The 18,127-nt window shown below is 45.4% G+C and overlaps 1 protein-coding gene across 3 annotated transcripts in view; it reads left to right on the forward strand.

The window, feature by feature from the left end:
- LOC118362108 (semaphorin-5A-like) overlaps positions 1-18,127 on the forward strand; it is a 365,802-nt gene that overhangs the window by 142,772 nt on the left and 204,903 nt on the right. For all 3 annotated transcript variants that reach the window (XM_052500408.1, XM_052500392.1, XM_052500397.1), the window contains exon 4: positions 638-683. In XM_052500408.1, coding sequence (XP_052356368.1) covers positions 638-683 — 46 coding nt within the window. The remainder of the gene's footprint in view (positions 1-637; positions 684-18,127) is intronic.

Here is an 18,127-nt window from a genome sequence, read left to right on the forward strand (position 1 = left end):
GGACTCATTAAACACAAATGCTTTGTTGGTAAATTCTGTCTCAGTGCTGGAGTCTGCCCCTGGCCATCCGTACATTTAAAAAACAAGAAAATTGTGCCGTCTGCTTTGCTTAATATAAGGAATTGTTTATAATTTGTGCATGTACTTTTGCTTTTGAAACTTAAATATATTTTATCAATTACATTTACTGTTGATACAAAGTATATTTAAATCCAAATACTATTTTACTGGGTGACTTTTACTTTTACTTGAGTCATTTTCTATTAATACTTTTACTCAAATGTGTACTTTTTCCACCACTGCATCTGTGTCTACAGGAAATTTGTAAAGTATGTAATCTTTATTCTGTTCGGTTTAGATTGGATTTCTATTCAAAACCACAAAGATATAACTAGTTTCGACTGGCAGTAAAATAGTATGTATGTAGTTACATCTGAACAGGCCCTTTGGAGTGACCCAGAAAGATAGCTGTGATTAATCAAAGGTTTGATGAGGTAGAGGAAATAACCAATATGGGAGTAACATAACCCAGAGATATTTTTGGAAATGGTCTCCTGTCCACTTCCTTTTTTTCAGATTGTGTCTTTTTAGAGAAGATTATACCTTCATCTCTCCTCCCTGTCTCTTTTCCTTTCAGAAACCACCTGTTCAGACTCAATCTGGAGGACCTCTCGCTGATCCAGGTGAGTCTTTACCAGTGTTGCCAGTCCCTCATCCATTGCTACCCATATGCCCCCCTCTATCTCTCTATCCCTCTTTCTCTATCTCTCTATCCCTCCCTCTTTCTCTATCTCTCTATCCCTCCCTCTTTCTCTATCTCTCTATCCCTCCCTCTTTCTCTATCCCTCTATCCCTCCCTCTTTCTCTATCTCTCTATCCCTCCCTCTTTCTCTATCTCTCTGTCCTCCCTCTTTCTCTATCTCTCTATCCCTCCCTCTTTCTCTATCTCTCTATCCCTCCCTCTTTCTCTATCTCTCTCTCCCTCCCTCTTTCTCTATCTCTCTATCCCTCCCTCTTTCTCTATCACTCTATCCCTCCCTCTTTCTCTCTCTCTCTGTCCCTCCCTCTTTCTCCCTCTATCTCTCTATCCCTCCCTCTTTCTCCCTCTATCTCTCTATCCCTCCCTCTTTCTCTATCTCTCTGTCCCTCCCTCTTTCTCCCTCCCTCTATCTCTCTCCCTCCCTCTTTCTCCCTCTATCTTTATGTCCCTCTCTCTTTCTCTACCTCTCTATTCCTCCCTCTTTCTCTATCCCTCTTTCTCTCTCTCTTTATCCTCTCTCGTTCTCCCTCTTCATCACCCTTCCTATGTATCTTCCTCTAACTCTCATATTCATCTCCCTCCAACTTCCTCACATCTCTCTTTTCTCAGACTCTTTCTTTCTAGTATTATCTCTCTCTTCACATTTCCTCCCTTTAGCTCTCTCTCTTTCACATTTCCTCCCTTTAGCTCCCTTCTCTCTCTTCACATTTCCTCCCTTTAGCCCCTTCTCTCTCTCTCACATTTCTCCCTTTAGCCCCCCTTCTCTCTTTTCTCAGATTTCCTCCCTTTAGCCCCCCCTTCTCTCTCTTCACATTTCCTCCCTTTAGCCCCCCTTCTCTCTCTTCACATTTCCTCCTTTAGCCCCCCTTCTCTCTCTTCACATTTCCTCCCTTTAGCCCCCCCCTTCTCTCTCTTCACATTTCCTCCCTTTAGCCCCCCTTCTCTCTCTTCACATTTCCTCCCTTTAGCTCCCCCCTTCTCTCTCTTCACATTTCCTCCCTTTAGCCTCCCCTTCTCTCTCTTCACATTTCCTCCCTTTAGCCCCCCTTCTCTCTCTTCACATTTCCTCCCTTTAGCCCCCCTTCTCTCTCTTCACATTTCCTCCCTTTAGCCCCCCTTCTCTCTCTTCCCATTTCCTCCCTTTTGCCCCCCTTTTCTCTCTCTTCCCCTCAATGTCTAGCTCGCAGTCAGTTTGTTGGAACATTGCATCAGGTATAACAAGTCTGGTCTCTTTTAAAAACATTGTTTTTACATATTTTTTTTAATCTATCTACATTAACAGAGTAATACAGTAATACTGGAACAGGCCAGCCGTCAGTTGGGCCAATACAAATCTGTCACAACAATACACAACACCAGTTACAGTAACAACAGCCCAGGGTACATTTCAAATATTTCACACTGTTATATGCATCATAACAACACCATTACGTCGAGTGCTGTCAGTGAAGCCAGGATAATGATTATTGTGCCAGGAGATCGTAAGGGCTTGATTTGTGCAACAGACTTCATGCAGTTTGTAACTGCTGTCGTGGGAAGAAGGTGAGGACCAATGCACAGCGTGGTACGTGTTCATCTTTTTTTAATAAAGTCAACTGAACACTGAATAACAAAACAAAGAAAGAAACAACTGGAACAGTTCTGTCTGGTGTAGACACACAAAGACTGAAAACAACCACCCACAAAACACAATGGAAAACAGGCTACCTAATTATGGATCTCAATCAGGAACAACGATTGACAGCTGCCTCTGATTGAGAACCATACCAGGCCACACACAGAAATAGAAAATCATAGAAAAACTAACATAGACAACCCACCCAACTCACGCCCTGACCATACTAAAACAAAAGACTAAACAAAGGAACTACGAACGTGACACAGTTGTCCTCTAGAAGAGTGGGGTGTGAGAGAACTATTACTAGGCTAAGAGTGGGGTGTGAGAGAACTATCACGAGGCTAAGAGTGGGGTGTGAGAGAACTATCACTAGGCTAAGAGTGGGGTGTGAGAGAACTATCACTAGGCTAAGAGTGGGGTGTGAGAGAACTATCACTAGGCTAAGAGTGGGGGTGTGAGAGAACTATCACTAGGCTAAGAGTGGGGGTGTGAGAGAACTATCACTAGGCTAAGAGTGGGGTGTGAGAGAACTATCACTAGGCTAAGAGTGGGGTGTGAGAGAACTATCACTAGGCTAAGAGTGGGGTGTGAGAGAACTATCACTAGGCTAAGAGTGGGGTGTGAGAGAACTATCACTAGGCTAAGAGTGGGGTGGAGAACTATCACTAGGCTAAGAGTGAGAGAACTATCACTAGGCTAAGAGTGGGGTGTGAGAGAACTATCACTAGGCTAAGAGAACTATCACTAGGCTAAGAGTGGGGTGTGAGAGAACTATCATTAGGCTAAGAGTGGGGTGTGAGAGAACTATCACTAGGCTAAGAGTGGGGTGTGAGAGAACTATCACTAGGCTAAGAGTGGGGTGTGAGAGAACTATCACTAGGCTAAGAGTGGGGTGTGAGAGAACTATCACTAGGCTAAGAGTGGGGTGGCTAAGTGGGGTGAGAGAACTATCACTAGGCTAAGAGTGGGGTGTGAGAGAACTATCACTAGGCTAAGAGTGGGGTGTGAGAGAACTATCACTAGGCTAAGAGTGGGGTGTGAGAGAACTATCACTAGGCTAAGAGTGGGGTGTGAGAGAACTATCACTAGGCTAAGAGTGGGGTGTGAGAGAACTATCACTAGGCTAAGAGTGGGGTGTGAGAGAACTATCACTAGGCTAAGAGTGGGGTGTGAGAGAACTATCACTAGGCTAAGAGTGGGGTGTGAGAGAACTATCACTAGGCTAAGAGTGGGGTGTGAGAGAACTATCACTAGGCTAAGAGTGGGGTGTGAGAGAACTATCATTAGGCTAAGAGTGGGGTGAGAGAACTATCACTAGCTGTGAGAGAACTATCACTAGGCTAAGAGTGGGGTGTGAGAGAACTATCACTAGGCTAAGAGTGGGGTGTGAGAGAACTATCATTAGGCTAAGAGTGGGGTGTAGAGAACTATCACTAGGCTAAGAGTGGGTGTGAGAGAACTATCATTAGGCTAAGAGTGGGGTGTGAGAGAACTATCACTAGGCTAAGAGTGTGGAGAACTGGCTGAGAGAACTATCACTAGGCTAAGAGTGGGGTGTGAGAGAACTATCACTAGGCTAAGAGTGGGGTGAGAGAACTATCACTAGGCTAAGAGAACTATCACTAGGCTAAGAGTGGGGTGTGAGAGAACTATCACTAGGCTAAGAGTGGGGTGAGAGAACTATCACTAGGCTAAGAGTGGGGTGGCTAAGAGAGAGAACTATCACTAGGCTAAGAGTGGGGTGTGAGAGAACTATCACTAGGCTAAGAGTGGGGTGTGAGAGAACTATCACTAGGCTAAGAGTGGGGTGGAACTATCACTAGGCTAAGAGTGGGGTGTGAGAGAACTATCACTAGGCTAAGAGTGGGGTGTGAGAGAACTATCATTAGGCTAAGAGTGGGGTGTGAGAGAACTATCACTAGGCTAAGAGTGGGGTGTGAGAGAACTATCACTAGGCTAAGAGTGGGGTGTGAGAGAACTATCACTAGGCTAAGAGTGGGGTGTGAGAGAACTATCACTAGGCTAAGAGTGGGGTGTGAGAGAACTATCACTAGGCTAAGAGTGGGGTGTGAGAGAACTATCACTAGGCTAAGAGTGGGTGGAGAACTATCACTAGGCTAAGAGTGTGTGAGAGAACTATCATTAGGCTAAGAGTGGGGTGTGAGAGAACTATCACTAGGCTAAGAGTGGGGTGTGAGAGAACTATCATTAGGCTAAGAGTGGGGTGTGAGAGAACTATCACTAGGCTAAGAGTGGGGTGTGAGAGAACTATCATTAGGCTAAGAGTGGGGTGTGAGAGAACTATCACTAGGCTAAGAGTGGGGTGTGAGAGAACTATCATTAGGCTAAGAGTGGGGTGTGAGAGAACTATCACTAGGCTAAGAGTGGGGGTGTGAGAGAACTATCATTAGGCTAAGAGTGGGGTGTGAGAGAACTATCACTAGGCTAAGAGTGGGGTGTGAGAGAACTATCATTAGGCTAAGAGTATCACTAGGCTAAGAGTGGGGTGTGAGAGAACTATCACTAGGCTAAGAGTGGGGTGTGAGAGAACTATCACTAGGCTAAGAGTGGGGTGTGAGAGAACTATCACTAGGCTAAGAGTGGGGTGTGAGAGAACTATCACTAGGCTAAGAGTGGGGTGTGAGAGAACTATCACTAGGCTAAGAGTGGGGTGTGAGAGAACTATCACTAGGCTAAGAGTGGGGTGTGAGAGAACTATCACTAGGCTAAGAGTGGGGTGTGAGAGAACTATCACTAGGCTAAGAGTGGGGGTGTGAGAGAACTATCACTAGGCTAAGAGTGGGGTGTGAGAGAACTATCACTAGGCTAAGAGTGGGGTGTGAGAGAACTATCACTAGGCTAAGAGTGGGGTGTGAGAGAACTATCACTAGGCTAAGAGTGGGGTGTGAGAGAACTATCACTAGGCTAAGAGTGGGGTGTGAGAGAACTATCACTAGGCTAAGAGTGGGGTGTGAGAGAACTATCACGAGGCTAAGAGTGGGGTGTGAGAGAACTATCACTAGGCTAAGAGTGGGGGTGTGAGAGAACTATCACTAGGCTAAGAGTGGGGTGTGAGAGAACTATCACTAGGCTAAGAGTGGGGTGTGAGAGAACTATCACTAGGCTAAGAGTGGGAGATGAAGAGAGAACTATCATTAGGCTAAGAGTGGGGTGTGAGAGAACTATCACTAGGCTAAGAGTGGGGTGTGAGAGAACTATCATTAGGCTAAGAGTAGGGGTGTGAGAGAACTATCACTAGGCTAAGAGTGGGGTGTGAGAGAACTATCATTAGGCTAAGAGTGGGGTGTGAGAGAACTATCACTAGGCTAAGAGTCAGGGTGTGAGAGAACTATCATTAGGCTAAGAGTGGGGTGTGAGAGAACTATCATAGGCTAAGAGTGGGGTGTGAGAGAACTATCATTAGGCTAAGAGTGGGGTGAGAGAACTATCACTAGGCTAAGAGTGGGGTGTGAGAGAACTATCATTAGGCTAAGAGTGGGGTGTGAGAGAACTATCACTAGGCTAAGAGTGGGGTGTGAGAGAACTATCATTAGGCTAAGAGTGGGGTGTGAGAGAACTATCACTAGGCTAAGAGTGGGGTGTGAGAGAACTATCATTAGGCTAAGAGTGGGGTGTGAGAGAACTATCACTAGGCTAAGAGTGGGGTGTGAGAGAACTATCACTAGGCTAAGAGTGGGGTGTGAGAGAACTATCACTAGGCTAAGAGTGGGGTGTGAGAGAACTATCACTAGGCTAAGAGTGGGGTGTGAGAGAACTATCATTAGGCTAAGAGTGGGGTGTGAGAGAACTATCACTAGGCTAAGAGTGGGGTGTGAGAGAACTATCATTAGGCTAAGAGTGGGGTGGAGAACTATCACTAGGCTAAGAGTGGGTGTGAGAGAACTATCACTAGGCTAAGAGTGGGGTGTGAGAGAACTATCACTAGGCTAAGAGTGGGGTGTGAGAGAACTATCACTAGGCTAAGAGTGGGGTGTGAGAGAACTATCACTAGGCTAAGAGTGGGGTGTGAGAGAACTATCACTAGGCTAAGAGTGGGGTGTGAGAGAACTATCACTAGGCTAAGAGTGGGGTGTGAGAGAACTATCACTAGGCTAAGAGTGGGGTGTGAGAGAACTATCACTAGGCTAAGAGTGGGGTGTGAGAGAACTATCACTAGGCTAAGAGTGGGGTGTGAGAGAACTATCACTAGGCTAAGAGTGGGGTGTGAGAGAACTATCACTAGGCTAAGAGTGGGGTGTGAGAGAACTATCACTAGGCTAAGAGTGGGGTGTGAGAGAACTATCACTAGGCTAAGAGTGGGGTGTGAGAGAACTATCACTAGGCTAAGAGTGGGGTGAGAGAACTATCACTAGGCTAAGAGTGGGGTGTGAGAGAACTATCACTAGGCTAAGAGTGGGGTGTGAGAGAACTATCACTAGGCTAAGAGTGGGGTGTGGGAGAACTATCACTAGGCTAAGAGTGGGGTGTGAGAGAACTATCACTAGGCTAAGAGTGGGGTGTGAGAGAACTATCACTAGGCTAAGAGTGGGGTGTGAGAGAACTATCATTAGGCTAAGAGTGGGTGAGAGAACTATCACTAGGCTAAGAGTGGGGTGTGAGAGAACTATCATTAGGCTAAGAGTGGGGTGTGAGAGAACTATCACTAGGCTAAGAGTGGGGTGTGAGAGAACTATCATTAGGCTAAGAGTGGGGTGTGAGAGAACTATCACTAGGCTAAGAGTGGGGTGTGAGAGAACTATCATTAGGCTAAGAGTGGGGTGTGAGAGAACTATCACTAGGCTAAGAGTGGGGTGTGAGAGAACTATCATTAGGCTAAGAGTGGGGTGTGAGAGAACTATCACTAGAGAGAACTATCATTAGGCTAAGAGTGGGGTGTGAGAGAACTATCACTAGGCTAAGAGTGGGGTGTGAGAGAACTATCATTAGGCTAAGAGTGGGGTGTGAGAGAACTATCACTAGGCTAAGAGTGGGGTGTGAGAGAACTATCACTAGGCTAAGAGTGGGGTGTGAGAGAACTATCACTAGGCTAAGAGTGGGGTGTGAGAGAACTATCACTAGGCTAAGAGTGGGGTGTGAGAGAACTATCACTAGGCTAAGAGTGGGGTGTGAGAGAACTATCACTAGGCTAAGAGTGGGGTGTGAGAGAACTATCACTAGGCTAAGATTGGGGTGTGAGAGAACTATCATTAGGCTAAGGTGTGAGAGAACTATCACTAGGCTAAGAGTGGGGTGTGAGAGAACTATCACTAGGCTAAGAGTGGGGTGTGAGAGAACTATCACTAGGCTAAGAGTGGGGTGTGAGAGAACTATCATTAGGCTAAGAGTGGGGTGTGAGAGAACTATCACTAGGCTAAGAGTGGGGTGTGAGAGAACTATCACTAGGCTAAGAGTGGGGTGTGAGAGAACTATCACTAGGCTAAGAGTGGGGTGTGAGAGAACTATCATTAGGCTAAGAGTGGGGTGTGAGAGAACTATCACTAGGCTAAGAGTGGGGTGTGAGAGAACTATCACTAGGCTAAGAGTGGGGTGTGAGAGAACTATCACTAGGCTAAGAGTGGGGTGTGAGAGAACTATCACTAGGCTGTGAAGAACTATCACTAGGCTAAGAGTGGGGTGTGAGAGAACTATCACTAGGCTAAGAGTAGTATCACTAGGCTAAGAGTATCACTAGGCTAAGAGTGGGGTGTGAGAGAACTATCACTAGGCTAAGAGTGGGGTGTGAGAGAACTATCACTAGGCTAAGAGTGGGGTGTGAGAGAACTATCACTACGCTAAGAGTGGGGTGTGAGAGAACTATCACTAGGCTAAGAGTGGGGTGTGAGAGAACTATCACTAGGCTAAGAGTGGGGTGTGAGAGAACTATCACTAGGCTAAGAGTGGGGTGTGAGAGAACTATCACTAGGCTAAGAGTGGGGTGTGAGAGAACTATCACTAGGCTAAGAGTGGGGTGTGAGAGAACTATCACTAGGCTAAGAGTTGGGTGTGAGAGAACTATCACTAGGCTAAGAGTGGGGTGTGAGAGAACTATCACTAGGCTAAGCTGGATCAGAGAAGTCTGCCAGCCATCGTAGTCAGTGTTAATGGCCCTATATATCTAACAGTAGTCTTCTCTGTCGTCAGTATTAATGGCCCTATATATCTAACAGTAGTCTTCTCTGTCGTCAGTATTAATGGCCCTATATATCTAACAGTAGTCTTCTCTGTAGTCAGTATTAATGGCCCTATATATCTAACAGTAGTCTTCTCTGTAGTCAGTATTAATGGCCCTATATATCTAACAGTAGTCTTCTCTGTAGTCAGTATTAATGGCCCTATATATCTAACAGTAGTCTTCTCTGTAGTCAGTATTAATGGCCCTATATATCTAACAGTAGTCTTCTCTGTAGTCAGTATTAATGGCCCTATATATCTAACAGTAGTCTTCTCTGTAGTCAGTATTAATGGCCCTATATATCTAACAGTAGTCTTCTCTGTCGTCAGTATTAATGGCCCTATATATCTAACAGTAGTCTTCTCTGTCGTCAGTATTAATGGCCCTATATATCTAACAGTAGTCTTCTCTGTAGTCAGTATTAATGGCCCTATATATCTAACAGTAGTCTTCTCTGTAGTCAGTGTTAATGGCCCTATACATCTAACATGAGTCTTCTCTGTAGTCAGTGTTAATGGCCCTATATATCTAACAGTAGTCTTCTCTGTAGTCAGTATTAATGGCCCTATATATCTAACAGTAGTCTTCTCTGTCGTCAGTATTAATGGCCCTATATATCTAACAGTAGTCTTCTCTGTCGTCAGTATTAATGGCCCTATATATCTAACAGTAGTCTTCTCTGTAGTCAGTATTAATGGCCCTATATATCTAACAGTAGTCTTCTCTGTAGTCAGTATTAATGGCCCTATATATCTAACAGTAGTCTTCTCTGTAGTCAGTATTAATGGCCCTATATATCTAACAGTAGTCTTCTCTGTAGTCAGTGTTAATGGCCCTATATATCTAACAGTAGTCTTCTCTGTAGTCAGTGTTAATGGCCCTATATATCTAACAGTAGTCTTCTCTGTAGTCAGTATTAATGGCCCTATATATCTAACAGTAGTCTTCTCTGTAGTCAGTATTAATGGCCCTATATATCTAACAGTAGTCTTCTCTGTAGTCAGTATTAATGGCCCTATACATCTAACAGTAGTCTTCTCTGTAGTCAGTGTTAATGGCCCTATATATCTAACAGTAGTCTTCTCTGTAGTCAGTATTAATGGCCCTATATATCTAACAGTAGTCTTCTCTGTAGTCAGTGTTAATGGCCCTATATATCTAACAGTAGTCTTCTCTGTAGTCAGTATTAATGGCCCTATATATCTAACAGTAGTCTTCTCTGTAGTCAGTATTAATGGCCCTATATATCTAACAGTAGTCTTCTCTGTAGTCAGTGTTAATGGCCCTATATATCTAACATTAGTATTCTCCGTAGTCAGTGTTAATGGCCCTATATATCTAACATTAGTATTCTCTGTAGTCAGTGTTAATGGCCCTATATATCTAACATTAGTATTCTCTGTAGTCAGTGTTAATGGCCCTATATATCTAACATTAGTATTCTCTGTAGTCCCTTAGAAGGAAATAGAAGGAAAGGAGAGGGGAAGAGGGGAAATAAGCAGAGAGCGAGACGGAGAATGAGGGAGATGGAGCAATGTAGAGTAAGATATAGGATTACCGGTTGATGAAGGTGATTTGCGAAGGGAAAAGTGTTTATGAGTAGTGGTACTAACAACAAAGAGAGCTGCACCAGAATACTCAGCTTTTTCTTCTTCGTTTTACTTCTCTACATTGAGATGTGTAGAGAAGAGAAAGGAGTTTTACTGCAGAAATTTCTCTTCTTTGGGAAATATCCTACAAACTACACCCACACATGCCTATTTCATTAGCTACCACCTATCATGGTGCTTTAGTACAGTACATACCCATTGGCATTGGTTAACAGGATTTATCATTGCACTGTGCTGACATGAATAACATAAGTGTGTGTTTTGATGAAAATAAGTACTGAGAGCTATGCTTGTGCCTTGTATGATTTTTGCAATAAAATGAGAGACCGAGTTGAAGTACCATTTGATATGATCCATGCTCAGGCTTAATCCCTAATGTACCAAAACTAAATATTTATGAGCACGTCAAAACAACCAAGGTTATTCTTCGATGTACTGTATGAACGAATAATAAACCAGACCTCTAGAAATACTTTCAGCGTTATTGATTAAAACCCCTCTAATTTTCTCTTAAACAAACCCTTCATCACTTAAAATGAAACTGGGGGCCTTTTGTTAGTGTGTTGTTTGCAGACTCAGAGAGACGTGCCAGTTGCTGTGTCAGCCAGATAAATGCCCTCTGTCTGTCCTGTGGTACTTCAGCTCAGCGATTAACCGAAATGTCCTTATTTTTTGGTGGGTTATTAAACAACTAATTGACCATTCGGTTCAATTACTTAACTTCCATTTAGTTCAGTTTTTTTGTGAGCCCAATGTGCCATTTCTCGACAAATCAAATCAGTCAAAAGAGACATCATATCAAGAACTGGGATGTTGGGCTGAAGGGAGTTGCAGTTTTCATTAAGCATATTTTCAACCAAGTGTGGTAACCACTGCGCCTGTTTTTTTCCAACTGTTAGGTTAGATACACACAGATTGCACCGACAGCATGTAAATAACACAGCAACAAGTAAAGTACACTGCTCAAAAAAATAAAGGGAACACTTAAACAACACAATGTAACTCCAAGTCAATCACACTTCTGTGAAATCAAACTGTCCACTTAGGAAGCAACACTGATTGACAATAAATGTCACATGCTGTTGTGCAAATGGAATAGACAACAGGTGGAAATTATAGGCAATTAGCAAGACACCCCCAATAAAGGAGTGGTTATGCAGGTGGTGACCACAGACCACTTCTCAGTTCCTATACTTCCTGGCTGATGTTTTGGTCACTTTTGAATGCTGGCGGTGCTTTCACTCTAGTGGTAGCATGAGACGGAGTCTACAACCCACACAAGTGGCTGAGGTAGTGCAGCTCATCCAAGATGGCACATCAATGCGAGCTGTGGCAAGAAGGTTTGCTGTGTCTGTCAGCGTAGTGTGCAGAGCATGGAGGCGCTACCAGGAGACAGGCCAGTACATCAGGAAACGTGTAGGAGGCCGTAGAAGGGCAACAACCCAGCAGCAGGACCGCTACCTCCACCTTTGTGCAAGGAGGAGCAGGAGGAGCACTGCCAGAGCCCTGCAAAATGACCTCCAGCAGGCCACAAATGTACATAGGTCTGCTAAAACGGTCAGAAACAGACTCCATGAGGGTGATATGAGGGCCCGACGTCCACAGGTGGGGGTTGTGCTTACAGCACAACACCGTGCAGGCCGTTTGGCATTTGCCAGAGAACACCAAGATTGGCAAATTCGCCACTGGTGCCCTGTGCTCTTCATAGATGAAAGCAGGTTCACACTGAGTACATGTGACAGACTTGACAGAGTCTGGAGACGCTGTGGAGAACGTTCTGCTGCCTGCAACATCCTCCAGCATGACCGGTTTGGCGGTGGGTCAGTCATGGTGTGGGGTGGCATTTCTTTGGGGGGCCGCACAGCCCTCCATGTGCTCGCCAGAGGTAGCCTGACTGCCATTAGGTACCGAGATGAGATCCTCAGACCCCTTGTGGGACCATATGCTGGTGTGGTTGGCCCTGGGTTCCTCCTAATGCAAGACAATGCTAGACCTCATGTGGCTGGAGTGTGTCAGCAGTTCCTGCAAGAGGAAGGCATTGATGCTATGGACTGGCCCGCCCGTTCCTCAGACCTGAATCCAATTGAGCACATCTGGGACATCATGTCTCGCTCCATCCACCAACGCCACATTGCACCACAGACTGTCCAGGAGTTGGCGGATGCTTTAGTCCAGGTCTGGGAGGAGATCCCTCAGGAGACCATCCACCACCTCATCAGGAGCATGCCCAGGCGTTGTAGGGAGGTCATACAGGCACGTGGAGGCCACACACACTACTGAGCCTCATTTTGACTTGTTTTAAGGACATTACATCAAAGTTGGATCAGCCTCTAGTGTGGTTTTCCACTTTAATTTTGAGTGTGACTCCAAATCCAGACCTCCATGGGTTGATAAATTTGATTTATATTGATCATTTTTGTGTGATTTTGTTGTCAGCATATTCAACTATGTAAAGAAAAAAGTATTTAATAAGAATATTTCATTCATTCAGATCTAGGATGTGTTATTTTAGTGTTCCCTTTATTTTTTTGAGCAGTGTACTTTGAAGAAGTAGTAAAATGAGTTTGTAAGACAGCTCTGCAACATGCTTAGTAGGCAGGCTAGCTAAATAGGATGACCACAGACAGCTCTGCAACATGCTTAGTAGGCAGGCTAGCTAAATAGGATGACTACAGACAGCTCTGCAACATGCTTAGTAGGCAGGCTAGCTAAATAGGATGACTACAGACAGCTCTGCAACATGCTTAGTAGGCAGGCTAGCTATATAGGATGACTACAGACAGCTCTGCAATATGCTTAGTAGGCAGGCTAGCTAAATAGGATGACTACAGACAGCTCTGCAACATGCTTAGTAGGCAGGCTAGCTAAATAGGATGACTACAGACAGCTCTGCAACATGCTTAGTAGGCAGGCTAGCTAAATAGGATGACTACAGACAGCTCTGCAACATGCTTAGTAGGCAGGCTAGCTAAATCGGATGACTACAGACAGCTCTGCAACATGCTTAGTAGGCAGGCTAGCTAAATCGGATGACTACAGACAGCTCTGCAACATGCTTAGTAGGCAGGCTAGCTAAATAGGATGACTACAGACAGTACAGTGTGGGGAGAACAGAGAAGGTTTCTGGCTGTTTGATTGCTACTGCCTGAGCAGAGATGAGGTGATGACTTTAATAAGGAATAACAAATAATTAAGTCATCAAATAAAAACTAAGTAAACAAGCAACTGGACCTGTTTTCACTGTTTGCATTTTCACTGTTTTGGCAATTGAATGTTCACCATTTTGCTTTATATATTTGGAATTTCCCCCTCTCCTTCTCTCCCTCTCTCCTCTCCCCCTCTACTCTCCCCTCTCCTCTCCCCCTCTCCTTCTCTCCCCCTCGTATCTCCCCTCTCCCCCTCTCCTACTCTCCTCTCCCCCTTTCCCCTTCTCCCCTATTCTCCCCCCTCTCCTCTCCCCCTCTCCTTCTCTTCCCCTCTCCTCTCCCCCTCTACTCTCCCTCTCTCCTTCTCTCCCCCTCTCCTCCTCTCCCCCTCTCCCTCTCTCCCTCTTTTCTCATGATTTGGTTGGGTCTAATTGTGTTGCTGTCCTGGGGCTCTGTGGGGTCTGTTTGTGTTTGTGAACAAAGCCCCAGGACCAGCTTGCTTAGGGGACTCTTCTCCGGGATCAATTCTCTGTAAGCGATGGCTTTGTTATGGAAAGTTTGGGAATCACTACCTTTTAGGCGGTTGTAGAATTTAACATCTCTTTTATGAATTTTGATAATTAGTGGATATCGGCCTAATTCTGCTCTACAAGGATAATTTGGTGTTTGTCCCATTTTGTGAATTCTTCGTTGGTGAGATCTCATAATCATAAAGGGCAATGGGCTCTATGACTGATTCAAATATTTTTATTCAGATCCTAATTGGTATGTCACATTGTGGTATGTAACATTTTGGTATGTCACATTTTGGTATGTCACATTTTGGTATGTCACATTTTGGTATGTCACATTTTATGGCCCTTCTTGCGTTGTCCCTCTGATCGTTCACAGCTTTCTGGAAGTTACATGTGGCGCTGATGTTTAGGCCGAGGTACGTATAGTTTGTGTGCTTTAGGGCAACAGTGTCCAGATGGAATTTGTATTTGTGGTCCTGGCAACTGGACCTTTTTTGGAACACCATTATTTTTGTCTTACTGAGATTTACTGTCAGGGCCCAGGTCTGTCAGGGCCCAGGTCTGTCAGGGCCCAGTTCTGTCAGGGCCCAGTTCTGTCAGGGCCCAGTTCTGTCAGGGCCCAGTTCTGTCAGGGCCCAGGTCTGTCAGGGCCCAGGTCTGACAGCACATGTGAAGAAGATCTAGGTGCTGCTGTAGGCCCTCCTTGGTTGGTGACAGATCTAGGTGCTGCTGTAGTCCCTCCTTGGTTGGTGACAGATCTAGGTGCTGCTGTAGTCCCTCCTTGGTTGGTGACAGATCTAGGTGCTGCTGTAGTCTCTCCTTGGTTGGTGACAGATCTAGGTGCTGCTGTAGTCCCTCCTTGGTTTGTGATAGATCTAGGTGCTGCTGCAGGCCCTCCTTGGTTGGTGACAGATCTAGGTGCTGCTGTAGGCCCTCCTTGGTTGGTGACAGGTCTAGGTGCTGCTGTAGGCCCTCCTTGGTTGGTGACAGATCTAGGTGCTGCTGTAGGCCCTTCTTGGTTGGTGACAGATCTAGGTGCTGCTGTAGGCCCTCCTTGGTTGGTGACAGATCTAGGTGCTGCTGTAGGCCCTCCTTGGTTGGTGACAGATCTAGGTGCTGCTGTAGGCCCTCCTTGGTTGCTGACAGATCTAGGTGCTGCTGTAGGCCCTCCTTGGTTGGTGACAGATCTAGGTGCTGCTGTATGCCCTCCTTGGTTGGGGACAGATCTAGGTGCTGCTGTAGGCCCTCCTTGGTTGGTGACAGATCTAGGTGCTGCTGTAGGCCCTCCTTGGTTGGTGACAGATCTAGGTGCTGCTGTAGGCCCTCCTTGGTTGGTGACAGATCTAGGTGCTGCTGTAGGCCCTCCTTGGTTGGTGACAGATCTAGGTGCTGCTGTAGGCCCTCCTTGGTTGGTGACAGATCTAGGTGCTGCTGTAGGCCCTCCTTGGTTGGTGACAGATCTAGGTGCTGCTGTAGACCCTCCTTGGTTGGTGACAGATCTAGGTGCTGCTGTAGGCCCTCCTTGGTTGGTGACAGATCTAGGTGCTGCTGTAGGCCCTCCTTGGTTGGTGACAGATCTAGGTGCTGCTGTAGGCCCTTCTTGGTTGGTGACAGATCTAGGTGCTGCTGTAGGCCCTCCTTGGTTGGTGACAGATCTAGGTGCTGCTGTAGGCCCTTCTTGGTTGGTGACAGATCTAGGTGCTGCTGTAGGCCCTCCTTGGTTGGTGACAGATCTAGGTGCTGCTGTAGGCCCTCCTTGGTTGGTGACAGATCTAGGTGCTGCTGTAGGCCCTCCTTGGTTGGTGACAGATCTAGGTGCTGCTGTAGACCCTCCTTGGTTGGTGACAGATCTATGTGCTGCTGTAGGCCCTCCTTGGTTGGTGACAGATCTAGGTGCTGCTGTAGGCCCTCCTTGGTTGGTGACAGATCTAGGTGCTGCTGTAGGCCCTCCTTGGTTGGGGACAGATCTAGGTGCTGCTGTAGGCCCTCCTTGGTTGGTGACAGATCTAGGTGCTGCTGTAGGCCCTCCTTGGTTGGTGACAGATCTAGGTGCTGCTGTAGGCCCTCCTTGGTTGGTGACAGATCTAGGTGCTGCTGTAGGCCCTCCTTGGTTGGGGACAGATCTAGGTGCTGCTGTAGGCCCTCCTTGGTTGGTGACAGATCTAGGTGCTGCTGTAGGCCCTCCTTGGTTGGTGACAGATCTAGGTGCTGCTGTAGGCCCTCCTTGGTTGGGGACAGATCTAGGTGCTGCTGTAGGCCCTCCTTGGTTGGTGACAGATCTAGGTGCTGCTGTAGGCCCTCCTTGGTTGGTGACAGATCTAGGTGCTGCTGTAGTCCCTCCTTGGTTGGGGACAGATCTAGGTGCTGCTGTAGGCCCTCCTTGGTTGGTGACAGATCTAGGTGCTGCTGTAGGCCCTCCTTGGTTGGTGACAGATCTAGGTGCTGCTGTAGGCCCTCCTTGGTTGGTGACAGATCTAGGTGCTGCTGTAGGCCCTCCTTGGTTGGTGACAGATCTAGGTGCTGCTGTAGGCCCTCCTTGGTTGGTGACAGATCTAGGTGCTGCTGTAGGCCCTCCTTGGTTGGTGACAGATCTAGGTGCTGCTGTAGACCCTCCTTGGTTGGTGATCGAAGCACCAGATCATCAGCAAACAGTACACATTTGACTTCGTTTCAGGCCGTGTTTTGCAGACTGTTCTAGTGCCCTGACCAATTTGTTGATATATATGTTGAAGAGGGTGGGGTTTAAGGTGCATCCCAGTCTCACCCCACAGCCCTGTGTGAAGAAATGTGGGTGTTTTATAGTTGAAGTCAAAAGTTAATATACACCTTAGCCAAATACATTTAAACCCAGTTTTTCACAATTCCTGACATTTAATCCTAGTAACAATTCCCTGTCTTAGGTCAGTTAGGATCACCACTTCATTTTAAGAATGTGAAATGTCAGAATAATATTAGAGAGAATGATTTATTTAATATTTTGTTTCGTTATGGCAATTTTAACCGCACACTTGTTGTTTATGTACATGGATTTGATAATGTTGTATGTTTTTCCCCCAAACACCACTTTCCATCAATTTGTTTAGCAGACCCTCATGTCAAATATAGTTTAAAAAAGCATTTTGAAATCAACAAAGCATGAGAAGACTTTGCCTTTGTTTTGGTTTGTTTGGTTGTCAATTAGGGTGTGCAGGGTGAATACGTGGTCTGTCATACGATAATTTGGTAAAAAGCCAATTTGACATTTGCTCAGTACATGGTTTTCACTGAGGAAATGTAAGTGTCTGCTGTTAATGATATTGCAGAGGATTTCCCCAAGGTTTCTGTTGTAGCATATCCCACGTTAGTTATTGGGGTCAAATTTGGGGTGATCAGTCCTTGGTTCCAAATATTGGGAAAGATTCCGGAGCTAAGGGTGATGTTAAAGAGTTTAAATATAACCAATTGGAATTTGTGGTATGTACATTTCATTGAGGATACCATCAACACCACAGGCCTTTTTGGGTTGGTATTTAGTGGGTCCTGGTCTTTAACTTCTTGCGTTGAGCCATCCCGGATCCGGTATCGTGACTACAGCCTCAAGCTCATTACCATAACGCAACGTTAACTATTCATGAAAATCGCAAATGAAATTAAATTAATCTATTTGCTCTCAAGTTTAGCCATTTGTTAACAATACTGTCATCTCAGATTTTCAAAATATGCTTCTCAACCATTGCAAAACAAGCATTTGTGTAACAGTATTGATTGCTAGCGTAGCATTTAGCGTAGCATTTAGCGTAGCATTTAGCTTTAGCATTCAGCAGGAAACATTTTCACAAAAACAAGCATTTGTGTAACAGTATTGATAGCCTAGCATAGGATTATGCCTGTCTTTCAGCATGCAACATTTTCACAAAAAAACAGAAAAGGATTCAAATAAAATCATTTACCTTTGAAGAACTTCAGATGTTTTCAATGAGGAGACTCTCAGTTAGATAGCAAATGTTCCGTTTTTACAAAAAATATTATTTGTGATGACAAATCGGTCCGTTTTCTTCATCATCTTCATCACGTTTGGGTAAGAAAAAACACCTTGGAGAAACGACACAAAGGGCAGGCTCATTCCTGGCGCATTGACAGCCATATAAGGAGACATTGGAACACAGCGCCTTCAGAATCTGGGGCATTTCCTGTATGAAACTTCATCTTGGTTTCGCCTGTAGCATTAGTTCTGGGGCACTCACAGAAAATATCTTTGCAGTTTTGGAAACGTCAGAGTTTTGTCTTTCCAAGGCTGTCAATTATATGCATAGTCGAGCATCTTATT

The sequence above is a fragment of the Oncorhynchus keta genome, chromosome 4, assembly GCF_023373465.1.
Source record: "Oncorhynchus keta strain PuntledgeMale-10-30-2019 chromosome 4, Oket_V2, whole genome shotgun sequence".
In the NCBI taxonomy this organism is placed as follows: Eukaryota; Metazoa; Chordata; class Actinopteri; order Salmoniformes; family Salmonidae; genus Oncorhynchus; species Oncorhynchus keta.